The sequence below is a fragment of the Pipistrellus kuhlii genome, unplaced genomic scaffold, assembly GCF_014108245.1.
Source record: "Pipistrellus kuhlii isolate mPipKuh1 unplaced genomic scaffold, mPipKuh1.p scaffold_m20_p_1, whole genome shotgun sequence".
In the NCBI taxonomy this organism is placed as follows: domain Eukaryota; kingdom Metazoa; phylum Chordata; class Mammalia; order Chiroptera; family Vespertilionidae; genus Pipistrellus; species Pipistrellus kuhlii.
The window spans coordinates 16,604,262-16,623,330 of NW_023425404.1; the positions used below are offsets into that span (position 1 = coordinate 16,604,262).

The 19,069-nt window shown below is 44.4% G+C and overlaps 1 protein-coding gene across 4 annotated transcripts in view; it reads right to left on the bottom strand.

The window, feature by feature from the left end:
• Positions 1 to 19,069, bottom strand: part of RAD51B (RAD51 paralog B) — a 576,378-nt gene that overhangs the window by 92,383 nt on the left and 464,926 nt on the right. For all 4 annotated transcript variants that reach the window (XM_045579415.1, XM_045579409.1, XM_045579413.1 and 1 more), the window contains one exon: positions 4,070 to 4,148. In XM_045579415.1, coding sequence (XP_045435371.1) covers positions 4,070 to 4,148 — 79 coding nt within the window. The remainder of the gene's footprint in view (positions 1 to 4,069; positions 4,149 to 19,069) is intronic.

Below are 19,069 nucleotides of genomic sequence, written 5' to 3' on the forward strand. Positions count from 1 at the left end.
AATGACGAGAGAGAATCATTGACCAGATGCCTCCTGCATGCTCCCTACTGGGAATCGAGCCAGCAACCCAGACATGTGCCCTGACTGGGAATCGAACTGTGACCTCCTGGTTCATAAAAGCTGGGCCAGCCTGGCTTTTATTTTTATTTTTAAAAAATATATTTTATTGATTTTTGTTTTACAGAGAGGGGTGGAGAGGGATAGAGAGTTAGAAACATCAATGAGAGAGAAACATTGATCAGCTGCCTCCTGCACACCTCCTACTGGGGATGTGCCTGCAACCAAGGTACATGCCCTTGACCGGAATCGAACCCAGGACCCTTCAGTCCACAGACCGACGCTCTATCCACTGAGCCAAACTGGTTAGGGCAGCCTCGCTGCTTTTAATGATAGAACCTCTATTCCTGGTCTTGATGCAGAGGCCCAGGGGTCCCAGCTGTGTGCCGAGTGGCAAACACTTGGGGCTTCCCAGGGAAGCAAGGGACAAGACCAGAGCAGATGCGAATCATGTTGGAGTCTGAGTCTCTCCCTCCCTCCTGCAACCGTGCGGTTCTGTGGGCCCACCCTGCTTTTCCCTCTGCACTTTGTCCTGGCATCCTTGGCTGCTCTCGGGGCTGGCCACGCCTCTAAGCTTTTCCACTCTCAGGTGCTGAGGTTCATGGGGAGCTATAGGGACAAAGTTAAAATGGATTAACGGCACCTACCCTTCACCTTCCCACTTCAGTTGCACAAACAAGCTGGGCCCCCCTCTGCCGGACTTGGCCCCTCTCAGAGTCCAACCATCAGAAGCTGGTGGCTGTGAGCTCCTTCTCCTTTGGGGCCTAAGAATTTCCCAGGTCTTGGACCCAACCCCGAGAGGCCAGGATGCCCAAAAAGTGCAGAAAGACAAAGAAGATGCAAACTGAGGGGTTACCATGGCAATGGCCATAGCCGGGGAGCCTTCTGAAGATGCCGGGAGGGTGGGTTTTCTTTCTTTTACCTTTTCTTCTTTTCCCGCAAAAGGAGAATAGTTCCGCTCTCTATTTTACTACAACAATAGCATGGACCAGCTCCTTCAAGTGTTTCAAAAAGCAGCCTGAGAAATCTCTAAGCAAGCCCTTCAGTGTCTCTTGCCTGCCGGTTTATTGTCCCTCCCTCCGGCCCAGGGAACAAAGGTGGGGGGAGGCTGTCAGGCCCCATGGCCTGCTGCTCCCAGCATCCTAATCCTTGAAAACCGGTGAGAGGAGTGGCCTGCAGAGCAGGGAAATTGAATGTTGGCCTCACCTTTTCTTCCCTCCCTCTCTCCCTCTACTATGCAAGCCTGAGCTGGGCAGGTATTATACAATCTCAGCCTAGCAGGCCAGCAGGAATCTCTGGGCTTACCAGGGGGATGAAAGGCACTGAGGGATCCTTCCCACATTCGCTAATAGTCCCTCCCTCTCCCCTCCTGGCCCCAGTTAGCCTGTTTGGGTTCCTCCTTCCCACCCTTCCAAGCTGCCTCACCACAGTGGAGCCACAGGTGGCAGGGCTGGCAGTTCCTCTTCTAGCTGGCACCACCCTCATCTTCCTGCCCTTCCCCTCTCTGCCACCCAGGCAGGAATGCCACACTGTCTCTCCCCCTCCCCCCCAGCTCTTGGTACCAACCTCCATGCCAACTTAGGGCTATCATGCCAGAGCAACCCCTCACACACAAAAAGCTTATTGGCCTCGACGGCTGGTACCTTTCCAAGGTTACCACCCAGGGATCAAAGGTTTCTTTGCTTTAATCCTGGAGAAATCTGCAGGTGTTTTCTAGCTCAGTCATCTGGTAAGAGTGGGGGGAGGAGGGGGAAATAAGCTTTTATGTTCCCGTGTGTGGAGATCTGGAGGAGATAGCCCTATGGGCCGGTGGAGTGAACGATATGTACCCCATCTCCTAGGGGAATCAGATGCGGCAGACATTGGGAAGGCTTTATAGATCGTTCAGGCCAGTGACTACAATCCAAGGAAGAAAAACATTTGCATTGAGGCTTCCATGCAGAAACTGAAAATGCACACACACAATCACACAACAGATATTTCACGAAACAATACAATATGCTGGCTGGGACTCATTCATTTCATTTTACCACCTAGGAATGGGTTGTGACACAATTTGCAATGCACTGAATCAAAGTCAACACTGTCATATTTAAGCTGACAAAACTAGATTTTCTCAAGTTCACACCAGAGCTGTGTGATCAGATATCCAAGGGGGTCTCTCCAATAGAGGAGGGGTCCCCATTTTTTCTGAGGGTCACACCTTTTGATTTCCCCAGTCTTAGGAGCATGCAGCTGGAGGAAAGGGCCTGCCCAGAGGTGTGCACTCGGTGACATTGCTGACAGGGGCCGAAGGGTTTTGCTGCCTGGGAAAACCCAGAGATGGAGATGCAGCTTGAGGGCGTGTGGTGGATAAAACAGCTTTCAAAGAACCAGAGGAGCTCTGCGGCCTCTCAGACATTTCCCCTGATCCCTTGGGGTTCTTGGATCATCAGACACTTTCCTGAATTTTTTTCTTCCCTAGACACACAACTCCAGGTCTAACTCATTTTTTCTCCAGTTTTCCAACTTTTTCTAATATTCTTTGTAGTTTTTTAACCCTCTACTGATTTAAAAAGCCTCTACTTTCTCTAACAACTTCATCTTTCCTGTCAAAGTCCCGATCCTAGCAATGGTGTCAAAGAGGCAACCCTGTGAATGTTGTTTCCACAAACACTATCCTAAAAGTTCTCCAAACTAGACATGCCTTTTACCACCATACCCAGGGCTCAGGATTCTCAGCACAAGGCATCCGGGGAGAACCGGCTCTTTCCCCTGTCCCCCACCCTAAAACTGTCTCCTGATCTTCCACAGAATTTCTTGAAATCTTCATCTAAATTTGCTATTTAGTAGACTTTTAATCTTTTAAGAAAGGCTCTCAAAACCAAGAGCCAAAGCCACACGGTGCACTGGGTAAATAAAACTCTAGCCTTCTGATGGCTTATTGGTTATACACCCTCAGAGACTATGTAACAAAGGGGCCTGCTGTTTGCTTTGCTTAATCTGGTCTTAAAATCTCGGCTTCTTTGTCAGAAAACAATATTTGCGATTGTAAAAAAAATATTTACCGAGGAACTTGGATAGCATAAGTCAAAGGCTAAGAGCCAAAGGTCAGTAGTTCTTACCCAAAATTTCCCCTGCCCCGAGTCCCTGCTGAGGAGCTCAGCTGCATCAAACAAACACTCTGCTCTCGGGGCCAGGACCCAGCGGGCGCTTTCGGAGGGGAGGGAAGGGAAGGCTGCGGCCTGTGCTCAGACAGAAGCACGGACTCTCCAGCTCCGGCTGGATCTCTGCAGTGCACTGTGAAACCCTGGGATGCTACACATACTCACCCTGTTTCACAAACCTGGGAAAAATGCTCAACTCATAAATCCTACAGGGCAGATAGTGCTCCCACGGACAGCAATGACAGGGTGGTCCTCTGTGGTTCAGGCTACATGGCTACCTAGGCATCTCTGTGGGCAGAGCCTCCTGCCTGGCAGTTGGGGACAGATGTGTATCCTGAGCATTTCTGTGGGGAAGCTTCTCAATGGACCAAGCAGTTTGGGACCCTGTGGGCTAAGCTCATTAGTGTCTGAATTGATCTCATGTTCACTGTTTTCTGGGCAGACCTGTGATTGGATGCCTTTCCTACCTGCCAGAGGACCCAGCATCTGGGAGTGAACCACCAGAGCAGACCCGTAGTTCTGCTAAGCAAGAGGCTCTGAGGTGGTGCAGAGTCCTTACCCCAGGGTCCCAGACTCACCCCTGCTCCTCACTCCAGGATCTGCGAGAGGACTGGGCGGCAGCAGTTCTGAGCCTGCTTGGTTTGACCCTTATTCTGTTAGAAAATTTTACAGTTCTCTCTAAGCCCCACAACCACCTTCTTCAAATTCTTGCCACAACTGCCAGTCTCTTTCATCTCACCAGGATAAAGACCTTTGATTCTGTCCTGAAATAGTTTTCGATCAGGAGCGTAGCAGTAATTACCACCAGCAATGGGCACCACTGAGCACATTCGGCTTAAAGAAAGGGCTTCCTCCAAGGATCTTACCTTGAAGAACCAGGCCTTCCTTCTCGATGGTGTAGACAAAGGAGGCGAAGGGAGCCAGCGGGGACTTGGCGATGAGAATCTGTGCAGCAAACACATTGCCCAAGGTTAGTCCAGGAGAGATCAGAGGGGAGCCCCATTCAGCCCCCTTTCCTCTTTGAGACAAACTGGTACCATATGACCACAAGTCATAAGGTTTATTTATGTTTTTAAAATTATCTTAGAATCAAATGAGTGTTATTCTGTCAATCGATTGATTACCTTGGAAGGCTATACATTTATTCCAACTATTCTGCCCTTGAAGGCCATATTCTTGAGCCAGATTTTCTAGAAATAAATTTCATTATTGTATGTCATGTGCTTCAACAGTTATCTTTCTGTCCAATGATAAAACTAGCCTAATTTTGTTCATAAACTTAGCTATTTTACTAAAAAATTTTCCAAAGCTCCCTTAAGAGATAAAGACTTACCATAATTGAGGATATTCAAAATAACTTAAGAAAGGCAAATCCATGGGAGGTTGCATTCTTGACCCCTACTCTTCACCCAATCTATATTCACCCCTTTTCCCATGTGACTACGTTCCTCTTGGTTAAGGTGTAGAGCAGTGGTTCCCAACCTTTTTTTGGCCAAGCTCCAGCTAATATCTCTAAAATCCTGATGCCTCCCCTTCCCCTGCCTGTGACATATAATTCTTATTCAAAAAGTGAATGCCTATTCATATGGAGGAAGCTTAAAAGGTTATTAACTTGGTCTAAAACAGGCTTCCAAAGAACATGACATCCATGAAAGAGAAAAATGAAAGACCAAAAGGACAGTTAAAGTACTGAGGAAGAAATTACTAAGAAATTGTTTAAAAAAATAAAATGAAGTGATATGAAAGAATAGCAACTCAAGTTTCAGAATATGTAACAGAGAACTGAAATGCATCAATATATCACAATATATATTTATATACTGTAGATGAGGCCCCTAGAACCATAATAAATGCAAAAAATTCACTGGTAATAACTCATTCTTGAATTGCTCCATTTAAAAATCAAGTTGCCCCCCTGTGTGGGGGGTGCGCCATGTTGGGAAGCACTGGTGTAGAGTATTTCTCATGGCCTTTGACTGTGGGTTTGGCATATGACTTGTTTGGATCAACAGGCTGTGCCAGTTCTCAGCCTAGGCCTCAAGAAGCCCAATATACCTCTACTTATTCTCTGATGCCTCTGGTACTGTTAGAAAAAGACTATATCCAAGCTCACCTGCTGTCTCAGGAGGAGAGTGAAAGACACCTGGAACAAAGCTGGCCTGCAGGCCCATCCCAAATAGTGACCTCTAGAAGACCCACAGACACATTGGTAAAATGCTCATTACGCATGCCTCTGAGATTTGGGTATTGTCATGAAGTACACTGCAGCAAGAGTTGACTGACCTACCAGCCAACACAAAATACCAAAAATATTTTGAGCAATGGTATTCTCCTAAGAAGATACCTACCTTAAAGGGGATGGTCATTTGGTCATTATCTCTAACCCTTTATCACACCGCATATGGTTCTACAGAACTTCTAAGGACTGGTAGGTTATTATCACATTTCTCCTAAAGGAAGATGAATATCAGCTTCCTGTTCTACAAATTAACATTATCAAAAATAGTGACAGTTTGGCACAGAGCTACTTAGGTAATCAGGGAGGCAAGGAAGAAGGAAGAAAGAATTTCAAATAACCAAAAGGCTCACATGCACTATCTCAATCTATCTCAAGTCAACAAATATTTACTGACTGTCAACTCTGAGAAATGGCGGAATAATGTGGTAAAAAGATCACAGGTTTTAGTCCTGGAGTCTGAATCTCTCTGTGTCTATGGTAAGGCTTGTGATCATCCTCCAATAGCCACCCCCCCATCTTCTTTTTAGTAAATATCTCCTCAGGTTTCAACATTCCTCTGCCTATTTTGCAACCAGGGAGGCCATTTGATTAACAGAACAGGAGTGTAAGTATCAGGTAGAACTTCTGGCTTACATTTTCATAAGAAAATGTGTGCTCTTCACTTTCCCTTCCCCCTTCCCAAGGGCAGGGACGGATTGAACCACATGGATGTGGATACCTTTGGGGATGACAGAGTGATCCAGGAGAAGGAAGTTGGCGGCTTCATAAAGCATCAATGCCTCCCCCCTGGGGCTACCTGTCCACCTCAGGACAGAACCACTGTGAACCACTGCATTTTGGAGTCTTTGTTACCATGCGGTAGTCTGAATTCTAACCAATACTGTGGCTCTGGACAACCTAACTTTTTGAGTATCAGTCTCCTCGCATGTAAAATAGGGATAATACCACCCACCTACATGGGATTATTGTGAGGATTAAATTCAGTCTATAAATGCCTGTTACTGTGTCCAACTAACAAGAAGATTTCCAAAAACTCATCATATATGCTTCCCAAGCACTCCTTAACGTTCACTCATCAAGACCCAATATTCTTTGCTTTTACGAGAAGGATTCCACTTAAGATGAATCTCAATAATTTCTACAGTTGTTCCAAAGATATCTAGATAAACTTGCTCATGGTCCTTCAGCCTCCTAAGCAAGAGGGCTCTGAGATAGTGTGGAGTCCTTACCCCCGTGTCTGAGACTGACCCCTGCTCCTCACTTCCATTTGACACTATCAATGTATAGATAGAGTAAAAAATATCTCATGTCAAAAGTATCTCACCTTTAAATTAAGGTGGAGACTTCCTGATAGAGACAGTTGGGGATCCTTCAATGTGAAGTTAACGGATGTGCCTGGTGGGGGGGTGGGGCGTGGCATGAGAAAAGAGAGGACAGTGCTCTCAAACTTTAATGAGTATAAATGGGTCTTGTTGACAGATTCTGAATCATAGGCTCAGGTGGGATCTGAAAATCCACATTTCTAACAAGTTCTCAGGAGGTGCTGCTGCTGTGGTCCATAGACCACATTTTGAGTAGTTGGGCTCCAGGAAACTAGCCTGATGGAAGAACCTGAGGTGGAGAAGCAAGAGACAGAGTCCCAAAGCCAGTTAGGAGGCTATTGTGATCATTCAGTGATGAGATTACAAGGGCCTAAACTACAACTGCTGCGCTAGCAAGAATGTGGGAAAAGGAGGTCCTTCCAGATGTGAGGTGGATAAAAGATATATAAACCCTTTAGATCAAAGAACAACAGAAATAAACTAAACATATCCAAAACATTGGATCTTTATTGTCTAGACTCTAGATGAAGCAACTAGTATAAATAAATAATAATCAGTAAAGTACCCTAGTATATTTTTTGAAAGCTATATTTTCATTTTTATTTTATAAACTGCAAAATTAAAACCCAGGGGGGAAGGATGTGATGTTTCAATGCAACACAGCAAATAACATTTGGGCCTCAGGATGCTGCTGCCAACATGACTGCGCACTTTCCATGGAGCATGGGCCCACTCTGAGCAAGTGCAGCACCCTGGCCACGAGAGCCTCATCAGGAGGGACTGCACATCTGGAAGGACCTTCTTTCCAGGGAATCAAGGGGTTTGGACAGGCCACTGATTAATGCTGCACCCTTCTCAAGCAGGGTTTAGAATGGGTCATTGAAAGAATAATTTGTGTGCAGTTAGAAAAAGGAAGTGATCAGTTATGTCAGATGAACCCTACTTCCTTTCTTTTAAGGTAAGAGAACTCCCAGACTGATGGACTGACAGCCATGTGGTGAGGGGCAGCAACCTCTAGTAGAATGTGCTGTACTGAAGTCTTGGTTCTATCATATTCCACATTCTTACCGACTGCATAGGACGCTAATGTACTCAACCACATCCATACAACACACATGGAACCAGCAGAGAACAGAACTGACAAAAATTGTTATCCTAATAGAGCTTATACTCTAACGAAGGCAAAAAGATAATAAACAAAATAAGTAAAATATATGGTATGTTAGATGATTATATGTGTTAGATGATTATATTATCATATACATGATAACATGATGGAGAAAAAAAAAACAGAGAAAACATTCACTGGATAAAATTTAAATAGAGTGAGTGGTAAGAGAATAATTCACTGAAAAAGTGACATTTGAATTTGGGGTCATGTGACTAAACCCATTGATGGAATACTGAATATGGTAACAGAAGATGAAAAATATAAAGAGATAACATATTAGATAATCATGATATCAAAACACATCTTAATTTGATTAGAATATTTGAACCAATCTTACAAATCTCTTAGGATGCAATTTTATTGAAATATATGTAAGGCCTTTTCCTTGAGAACAAGGACCAGCCATTTTTACAGAATGGGGAGATGAGATTTAGCTTTCAGAAGACGGGAAGGGAGTGTTAGTTAACTATAGTGCAATACAAGTTGGTTGTGAGATGTGGTTCACAAAAAACTAGTGTGGTCCCCAGTTGTATAAATGGAGACAGTATCTACAGCAAGGAAGTAATGATATGGCTCTGCTAACCATTCAGCAAAGCATGCTGGGTGTGATGTGTCTGGATTGGAGTCCAAATTTCAAAAGGGAAATCCACAGACAGAACAAGTGGAGGACCACCAAGATGGTTAGACCCAAAGCAACCCATGACCACAAACACTTCAATGCCAACGCTATGGTAAGAGGTCTATCTAGCATGAAGGTGCATACTGCTTTTAATACGAGTGTTCTGACTGGATACTTTGTAGTGCTACTTGGTAGAGAAGGGAAGTGTGAATTAGCTTTAAGACGAACAGATTTCAGAAAGAGTGATGCTTGCCATGTATTTTTGTGTGACTACAGATAGACTATTCCGTTTCAGACTTGAATCAATACCCCATGCTCTGTGCATTTATGCCTTTCAAACTACAAGTTATCCTCTTCCAAGGCAAACAACCCTTCCTAGCAGTTATTTCGGGCTGTTCTGTTTCAGATGTTCCGTCATGCCATAAAGTTGGGGTGTTCTAATCATTGTCCGGCTTGGGCTGTTGTCAAATGTCATTCTATCTTCTTCAATAGGTAATGTCCTGCAGGAAGGACCTGGCTGTTTATTTAAACTCTGGACCCCTGGGAAATAATTTTATCGCTCTGAACCCTGTGTGCAATATGTGAAGTTGGCTTTGGATCACTCTGAGGATTCATGGAAATATGTAGTCGGCCAAGCATGAGTGCAGATGTGTGACTCAGAGAGCTTAGAGCCCCACCAGCCAGGTGTGTGGTATTGTGAGCTGTTAAATCCACCTCCTGCAAACAGCTAGATTGTTGTTGTTTTCCCCATATCAGACCAGCCTGACTCTAAGTACACCCTAATGAATATATTTTATCCTTTCTTCAGCTATGATTGTAAGAAAAGTGGTCGTCAGTGTTTTTAATCATTGTGTTTGTTATGAACTAGATGCTGGGTCCCAAATCCCACTACCATCTGGAAGTAATTTTCGTTATTTGCACCATCCACCAATCCATCATGCGCTTATTTAATCCATGAATGTTCACTGGGCACATTCCTCTGTGCTAGGCACTGCTCTAGGGGCAAGGTCCTCACTCTCATGCAGCTGACATCTGGTGGCAAAGACAGACGGTACAGGGGAGCCTTTAGGCCTTAGACTTTTTTCACTTTAACATTCTACTAGGAACTCCTCATTTCTTGGGTATTCACTCATTCATTCATTCATTCATTCAACCTATCCATCCACAGACATTTATTGAGTACCTATGATGGGTAGGAAGATTCAATTTGTACTGTGGGAATTTGCACTTTTCAAAGAGTGCCATCTGTTTCTAGCTCAATTTATTTTTAGATGTATGTTCTGAATTTTTGACAGGATTACAAAGATTGGGGGCGTCTTCTTTGATCCTTCACCTCCCTTTCTCTAGGGCAGTGGTCTCCAACTGGTGGTCCATGGACCACTGGTGGTCTGTGAGGTCCAAAAGGTTGGTGACCACTGCTCTAGGGTCGTCAGTGCTTCACAGGCTGTGTGCTCCTACAATGACTGATGGGCATTTTCCTCACTGTTCTTCACTTTATCATTCTGCTACATGTGTGTTTCTCCCAATTTATAAGTGAGGCCTAAGTGCTCTGCACCAACGGTGCAAGGAGAAGACGGCCTTCAGAGCTCAAGGCCTCCCCTCCCAGACCTCTTCTCCTTTCAGGGACCTGAAGGCAGGGCATATTAGTTTTCAGATGATTTTCCTTCACTAAGGTAACAGCAGATTTAAACTTTCCAGGGTTACCCTTTCAAGTGTGTCTGTATTTTAAAGTAAGATTCTCAAAGGACAGTAATGGATCCCAAGTGGTAGAAAGTCTTGCAGGATCACCCCTCCAGGGCTCCCACAGAACTGGTGACGATGATGAAAACAACAACCAACACGCATTATTCCTCACAACACCCCAGTGAGGTAGTAGCTCTTAAGTAGTGAAGCCAAGATTCCAACCCAGGCCACCTGGTTCTCTAGCCTGTACTTGAAACCAGCATGGTGGCAGCCCCGAATGCGCTGTGCACACATCAATCCACTTCCCTGAGGTAATCAATCAAAGAGGCAGGACACGTAATAGCAAATAGGTCATTTCTCCCACAGCACAGACACTCCATGACCAAAGACAAAGAAGAGAACTGGACAGGACCTCAGGCTGGCTGCCCTATCGTTTATGAGCTTCCATCCTGGCAATCTTCCTCGGTCTCTCCTTTCTAAATGTCCAAATCCTGCCACTCTTTGAACTCCTACAAATGTCACCTCTTTTAGAAAGACTATGCTGATTTCTCTAGTCTAAGGTAATCTCTCTCTAGTTGCATCTTACTTTACCTGTGCCTCTCTAATAGTTGTGTTAACCCCTGAATTTAGTGTTTTCTCTACTGAATTTACTACCGTGTATTTGAAGGCAGAGACCGTTCTCATCATTATGGCTGCTTCTGGTCCCACCAACTTCTACTATGGTGCTATAAACGTAACAGGACCTCAGTTATGAAATGTAACTTCAGCAGCTCTAACTCAAAGAGATAAGTCCCACTTTGAGGACTTATCTGGCATTCCCTCTGCAAAGCTGGGGACTTCGGAGATGCCACAGAAAGACAGGCTTCCCAATCCATCGCTGCCAACATTTTCAGCCTCGGCAGGCACAAAGTCAAGTCTTTGCTTTCAGCTCGCTATAGCATCAGATGTTTTTCCTGGCTTGATCCCACTTCCAAGAGTGGAAAAGGAGCCATAGGACAGAAAGTACGGGGCACAAGAACCTCAGGCCTCAGGAAGGTGACATATTCTAAAGAAAAGGCCTGCGTCCTCCTTTTAAAGCATAGGTGTCATGCTTATCTGGACCAAGCCTGCTCATCCCTTGTCCTCCACAGGTGGCCAGGGAGGCCCGTGTGGAGCCAGAAGCACAAAGATATCAGGGATTTAAGGGCACAGGCTATCCTGGAGGCTCTTTTTATAGCATTCTGGCAGCTCACAGGAGTTCTTGCAACAGAGCCCCAAATTTAGGAAAAAGTGAGTTTCGCCTTTGTGGCCCAGGAAAGCAGACACAATTAGGCAGACATGGCTGAGAGCAAGCTGGCCCCAGCTCTTCTACCATCCCTCCTCCAATTCCTGTGTCATCAGCTCCTTCCAGACTGGCAATGGATCTATCCTCTCTTCTATGTCCTTCCCCTTCCCACCCATCACCCCTTACATTGGTCGGGGGGTGAAGGGCAGAGGAAAAAGACCTAGCAGAGGGCAAGTGTAAGCAGAAGCATGTTCCCTGTAGGGGCAGGTGGTAGGCCTGGCTGGCTTTTAACCTATTCTTTGCTACAAGATGTGGAGCCCAAAGACTATGTAATAATTCAGCTAAAAATACTGGGAAGCAATTGAGGTAGATAGTTTGGAAATATGACTTTGCATCCATCTATAATTTCCTATCTTGCTGATTTTTTTTTTTTTGTAAAATGTATTTTATTGATTTTTTACAGAGAGGAAGGGAGAGGGATACAGAATTAGAAACATTGATGAGAGAGAAACATCGATCAGCTGCCTCTTGTACCCCCCCCCGCCCTTCACTGGAGATGTGCCCATAACCAAGGCACATGCCCCTGACTGGAATTGAACCTGGGACCCCTCAGTCCATAGGCCAATGCTCTATTCACTGAGCAAAACTGGTTAGGGCTCTTGCTGATTTTTTAACCCCTGTCTCAGTCTCTCCTGTGATCAGCAACATTGTGTGGTTGTTGATAAATTTGGTGGTGATGTCCCTGCCGACCCATCTGTGTGTAAGGGTCTTGTTGCAAAGAATGAGAAAAAACACATCGAGTCTGAAATGTCCTGCATCAGGTACCCTATTATCTCACTTCAGCTGATGCCTGGGCTAATGAAACCCATTGCTAAGCTAAACAAATCTTTCCTCTAGCTGTGCCAAGTGTCTGCGACAGAAATCCTTCATGCCAGGGATTTTCCTCCTTGTCCCAGACCGAGAAAAAGGTTGTTTTCTCAGCTGTTTTGAAGCCCAGGAAGAAAGCCAGGGAAGCAAACAAGCCAGTTAGTCTTGCATCAGATAATTCAACAGGCTTTTGATAACCTCAAATCTTCTGTCCCTTCCCCAGGTTAAGCTGAACTCCCCAAGTCAAGGGACAGAAGGGCCGGAAATGCTCCAGACAGGAAGATCTCTGCGGCTGGAAGGAGGCCAGGGATCGGGGGGCCTGAAGTGTACCCGGTGATCCTCAAAGGAATTCCCTGGTCATTGTGTTGAGAAGAGCTGGAGGGAAAAGTGGCAGAGGTCCAGCTCCCAGCCCATTCTGGATCTTGTACTGATTAAAATCTGCTTCATCACTTGGAAACTCACTCTCCACAGAATACGAAGCCTCAGCACGAAGAACTCTGCAAGATTCTGAGGGGAGAGTTGAGAATGAGTTTCATGGCATCTAAACTGCCTTCTCAAATGGGAGTAACATCTGTAGATGTAATATAGGGCTGGAAAATGATAGGGTGGGAGAAAGAAACTGTATTGAGTGGCATGAATTTATTCATTTATCTATATGTGGCCTATTTCACAACTTTTCCTACACAAGTTGGGGAGAGAAATTAAGCTGATCTGATTCCCTAATGAAACATAATTGTATTCCCTGGGAAGATTCTCCTTGAAAGTTTGACCCTGAGGCTACAAGTTCTTATTTCCCCATGGAGTATCACTGTACTCTTTTATGACATATCTCGGGTGATTGTTTAAAAATGTTTTTCTGTAATACATAAAATTCCCAAAGTATATAAACTAAAATATCTAGGTTCTTAAAGAAATAAAAAATTTCTTTGGATTGATAGGATAGTACCTCAGTAAATCTTGGGATGATAATAGTTCATGGTCAGAGTGGCATCTTCTGTTTATTCTCCCTGTCCAACATTTTATTATGAAAAAATTTAAACATACAGTAAAGTTGAAAGAATTTTATTGTGACTATCTACCCATAAACCTACCAAGTAGATTCTACTATTAACGTTTTATTAAACATGTTTTTACTATTTATGAAATAATTTATCATATCAACCTATCTTATTCTTTTTGTTGTCACATTTCAAAGTAAATTGCAAATGTCAGGCACTATCCTCTAAACACTTTAGCATGTATATAATGAACTATCCTAGTATATAAAAACCCAGGGTCCATAACAACTGACTGAAGGCTTGACCGAACACAGGAAGTCAGTCCTGCAGACAGTGGTGGGTTGCCATGGCAACCCAGTACTGACCGCTGCTGGTGAGGGCATGGTGCTCCAGCACTGACTGCCAAGGGGGCTCAAGATCAGGCCCAGAGAGAAGCCTGAAGAGAGAGGCAGGGTCTGATCTGCAGCCTCTGTGGCAGCTGTTGATCAGTTGTTGCCTCTCTCTTTCTCTCAAAGCTTTGCCAGCAGCCATGTCTCTGTTTCTCTCTGGTCCTCCATGGGGGGCTGCTGATCAGCCCTATCTCTCTGATCCGGCTGGGAGATAGGCCCAGAGACACTGACTGGAATAGAAACCGACCAATCAGAACCAAAGCTGGGAGTACTGTGAGGAGTCAATGGCTGCCTAGGAGGCGGAGCTTTTGACGCTGACTGGCATAGAAACCAACCAATCAGAACCAATTTGGCTGGCAGGGGAAGGCAGTTGGGGGGCGAGATCAGGCCTGCAAGGGAGGGCAGTTAGAGGCGAGATTAGGCCAGCAGGGGAGGGCAGTTGGGGGCAAGATCAGGCCAGCAGGGGAGGGCAGTTGGGGGCAACCAGGCAGGTAGGCACGTGAGCAGTTAGGAGCCAGCGGCTGGTTTAGGCCTGATCCCATAGGGTCAGACACCCCCGAAGGGATCCCCAATTGGAGAGGGTGCAGGCTATGCGGAGGCAACCCCCCTGCTCTATGCACGAATTTCATGCACTAGGCCACTAGTAAGTTTAATATCTGTTTACTTATTTTTAAAACCATGTTGAGATTTTTTTCTGTGAATTTTACAAGTGGTTTGAAAGAATTAGTGATTTTTCTCAAATGATACTAAAATCAGAAAGAATTTAATGACTACATATATATGACAATATACAAATTGATACATTCAAAGATTATGGGTAACTAATTATTTCTATATGAAATACCAACTTTATTGAGGCACACAATTTACATGTAATAATTTTTTTTAATATAGGCATTTAGGCTATGAATTTCCCTCCAAGCACTGCTTTAGCTGCATCTCATAAGTTTTGGTATGTTATAGTTTTGTTCTTTTTTTCTCAAATATTTTCTAATTTCCCCAGTGATTTATTCTTTGACCTATTGCTTATTTAGGAGTGAGTGTTTAATTTACAAACATTTGAGAATTACAAAATTCCTTACAAAAGGCCAATTTTTGTGGCCTAATATAGGGTGGGGCAAAACTAGGTTTACAGTTATTCATATGGAAAATAATACAAACAATTAATTAATCATAATTCAAAATCAACTCTGTTTTGCATATTCACAACTGTAAACCTCCTTTTGCCAAACATGATATAGTCGTGTCAGTTAAGCATCTAAGCAGATTTTATGCTAACAGAGTTCTAGGAAGAAGATGCATTAAGTATAATAATCATGTTACTGTAAAACTACTTTTGATCCACTCTAAAATATTATTTTGGAATGTTTAAAGAAATTAGTTAACTAAAAATAGCAACAATGTTTACCAACAAGGCAAAAAGACTTGGTAAGAAAGGCATAGAAACTACACTAGAATAGGCAAAAGATGTAAATATACATAGGAAGATATAAATGTCAATGAAGACTAAAATATGCCTGACACTTAGAATGGTAAAAGAAAATAAATACATGTGGAAATATTAATATAGCATCTCTTACTTATTACACTTTGCAAAACTGCTTGAAAGTATCCTTATTGCTGATAAGGAGGCTATAGTACTGGCACCTTCCTTGGCTGGTGAAGTGTAAGTGGCTACACCCTTTCGAAAACCCACTGGCATATGCAATAAAAGCCACAAAGATGAAGATGAATTCACCCTAAATGATCCAGAAAATACAGTATATCTCAAAGATATAACTCCAAACAATGGAAAAGATACATGCATACACAGAAAATCCACTCCATCATCATTACAGTAGTGGAGTATTATAATAAATCCAAAATCAAACAAACAAACAAAAGAAACAAATTATGGGATAGCCACAGGAAGAAATATCATGTAACCATTAAAATACAATGTCCAGCCCTAGTAAAAGCTGTTACTGCTGACTGGATGCTGATAAAATGGTAGGCATTTTAGCTACTTGCTGTTCTTTGATGTTTACAACAAGCTTTTCCTATTGTGGAAAACACATCTAACATAAAATTTACCACTTAACCATATTTACGTGCACAACTCGGCGACATTTAGTGCATTCACACTGTTGTGCCACCATCACCACCATCCAGCTCCAGAATGTTTTTCATCTTGTAAAATAGAAACTGTACCCATTAAACGCTGACTCCCGTTTCCCTCCTCTCCTCAGCCCCAGGCAACCACCATTCTACTGCTGTCTTTTTTTTTTTCTTTTCTTTTTATTGAGTTTATTGGGGTGACACTGGTTAACAAAATTATACAGGCATGAGGTGCACAAGTCCACAACAGGCCACCTGCACACTCTACGGTGTGTTCACCACCTCAGGTCAAGTCTCCTTTCTTCCATCATGGTTTATCCCATCTCTCCCCTTCTCCCCCTCCCCCTACCTACCATTGGTTACTATTATCACTGGGTACTGCTATAGGAAGAAGTAAAAACTGATTCTATCATTTGTAACTTCACAACTACATTTACATTATTTTTTTTAATCAAAAGTTAATGTAACTTTCAAACAAATATATATGAACAAGTATGTAGTTTCACTGCCATCTGAATCTGGAAATTTCCATCTAGCTCCGATCCAAGCAACCAAATACTATCACAGGCTATTTCAAGGGACAGAGCTACCCTGAATCGGGAGCGTAAGAGAGCCCAGAGACGCACAGGGGCTCTGTGCAGACGTAGTGCTAAGCCGTGTGAACATCCAGCAGGCAGCCTGGCTTCCCTGCTGGTCCGCAGACCTGCAGGAAGCAGAGCAGGAGCTCTGGCCCAGGCCCTCTGGTCCAGGAAAACACAGCCACAGCGAGGCAGCTCCGCCTGCAAGGGTCACAGAAGGAAGGCTGAGGCTGTGCAATTATTATGGTAAAAGGCTGCCAGGAACTCGGAGGGTGTGTCTTGAATTCTGAAACACACATCCCTGTTACATCATGCGTGGGCCACACGGGAGTTTCTTGAGTCTCATGGGAATCGATTCGAGGAAGGCAACATGTTTCTATGTAAAGAGGCCGAACTCTGCGCTTGGCGAGATCCAAAAACAGCTGGTCAAGTGGGACTGGTTGTGTGTCATGGACCACATCCCTGGCCCTGCTCTGATGGGTGGAGAAACTATTTTAATGGGAAAGCGACACTCTTTCTTCAGAGCACGATCAAATTAATTCCCTCTGTTACCGCAGCATTCTTATTACTATTTCCCTAAGGCCTTTTCCAGTGGAAAAAAAGGGCAAAGGACACGAAGGAAACACAGACAGGATTTCAGATGAGTTTAAGGGTGTAGCGGGAAGACAATAGCGTACCCTCCCCATCCTTTCCTTTGGGGCTTAAACTAAATCCGGTTTGAACTAGTCTTTGCAACAAGCTCTGGACGGTGGAGGAGAGCCTGATACAATAGCTCCCTTGGGTGTTGTCAGGACATCACCAGGGACTTGCCGGCTTAGGCTTTTGTTTTCTTAATATTTTCAATGTGTCTAAAGCCTACACGGTATAGGAACATCGAGTGACTCATTTATCAAGTATTGTTCGGGAATTAAGGTATCTTTATCCCACAGAAATAGGTTCACAGACTAACATCATTCCAAAAACTGGGGATTTGCAGAAGGACTTTAGAAAGAACTCGGTAAGGAGAGCTGGAGAGCGACCAGATTAGATTTATAAGGAGTTAAAAACCATCCTATCTCTTTGGGGACCCACCAAATTTCCATCGGGGGCCTATGTCACACATCAAGACTCTTGGCAGACTTGGGATAATCCCGGCGATACGAGCTAACATTTATAACTTAAGCTCTTGTTGTGTGTGCTCTGAGACATGTACACCTCATATCAACCTTATGAGTAAAGACTCTTATTATCTTCATTTAATCAATGAGGCAACTTGGGCACAGGTCAAGCAAGTTTCATGATTGCTACAGGGACATGTCTGGCAGCCCTTGCCTAGAACTGTTATTTATAGAAACCAAAGAGCAAGTGAGCTCACTCGATGACAATGCGTTTGAGGGGTGTCAGAAGGTTCCTAGTTAACATCTCCCTCCTCTCACTGATTGACGGGGTCTGGAATTTTCATTTGAACCGTACAGTTGGACTAAGTCTGTGTCCCCAGGCTGTCTTCCTGGTTAACACACAAGTACCACCAGGCAGAGCACATTCTCCCGGATGAGTCAATAGATAGTCTTGCCTGAAACTGAGAATCCAGAAGCTGAGAATCCAGACCAACGGTGACCGTTAGGGGGTCAGAAAATTCTCCAATATAAGATGTTCCCAGGCCTGGGACGCCTGGTCAGGGGCCTCTGTGGGGGGTCCAGCACAGCCAGGCACTGGGCCCCCGAAGAAAGGAGATGGGGCGGGGGTTAAGCCTTCCTATTCTGTCACCATGCAAAGGGTTAGCCCTGATAAGACATTTTAGGGGTCTTTTCAAGTATCAAGATCTTTTTAGTCTTAAGCGGACTTGACTGCTCAGGACTAGTTGGTTTTCTCTCTCTTTTCCCGCCCCGCACTGTGAATGCAGCTTATGTTTTTATGTGTTATATAAATAACACATGCTCATTCTAAACAATTCAAGCAGGGCCGAGAGTTATGAGGAATGAAGCCAACCAGCCCCTTCTCAGTGATTCTGGGTGAGGAAGACCCCGGATGCCAGAAACTACAGAGCAGAGGGTAGGGGTCTGAGCTCTCCTTTCTCCCTTGGGGCCCTTCAGAGCTGGGATATGAGGCAAGACCAGAAGATCTGGCCTTAAAAAGTCCTAAACTCTTTCTGGTCCCAGGCCCTTCCAATGTCACCCTCAATCTCTCACTTTCCGGTTCTCCCTGGCAGGGAGCTGCCTCAGGGACTCACTCAGCCATCCTCTGGCCCAAGTAGGAGGCACTGCAATGGGAAAGCCTCATCTCTCCACCCAGGGTACCTATCTTTAATAACAGGGCTCTAGTTCCCCTCCTTCTTAAGGACTTAATCATGTTTTAGAAGTAAACTAGAGCTCAGCCTAATGACTATGGGACAAAAGCTTTTATCACAAAGACAAGAGCCCCCACATTGGAGTGTTTTCCTCCATGCTCAGGCAGAGTTCTTCCAAAGGCTCCAGGAACAAACTCGAGGCTACTATCCTAATGGCACTATCATTCCTGTGTAGACAGGTAGGCTCCTTCCCAGAGGAGCCAGGCAGAGCTCCCGAAGGAATGAGACACCAAAAGAGGAAGAAAGGCAAGGGGAATGAGAATGGGAGCAAAAAACAAAAGCAAAAGCCAGATTCAGCAACACAAGAGCCGGA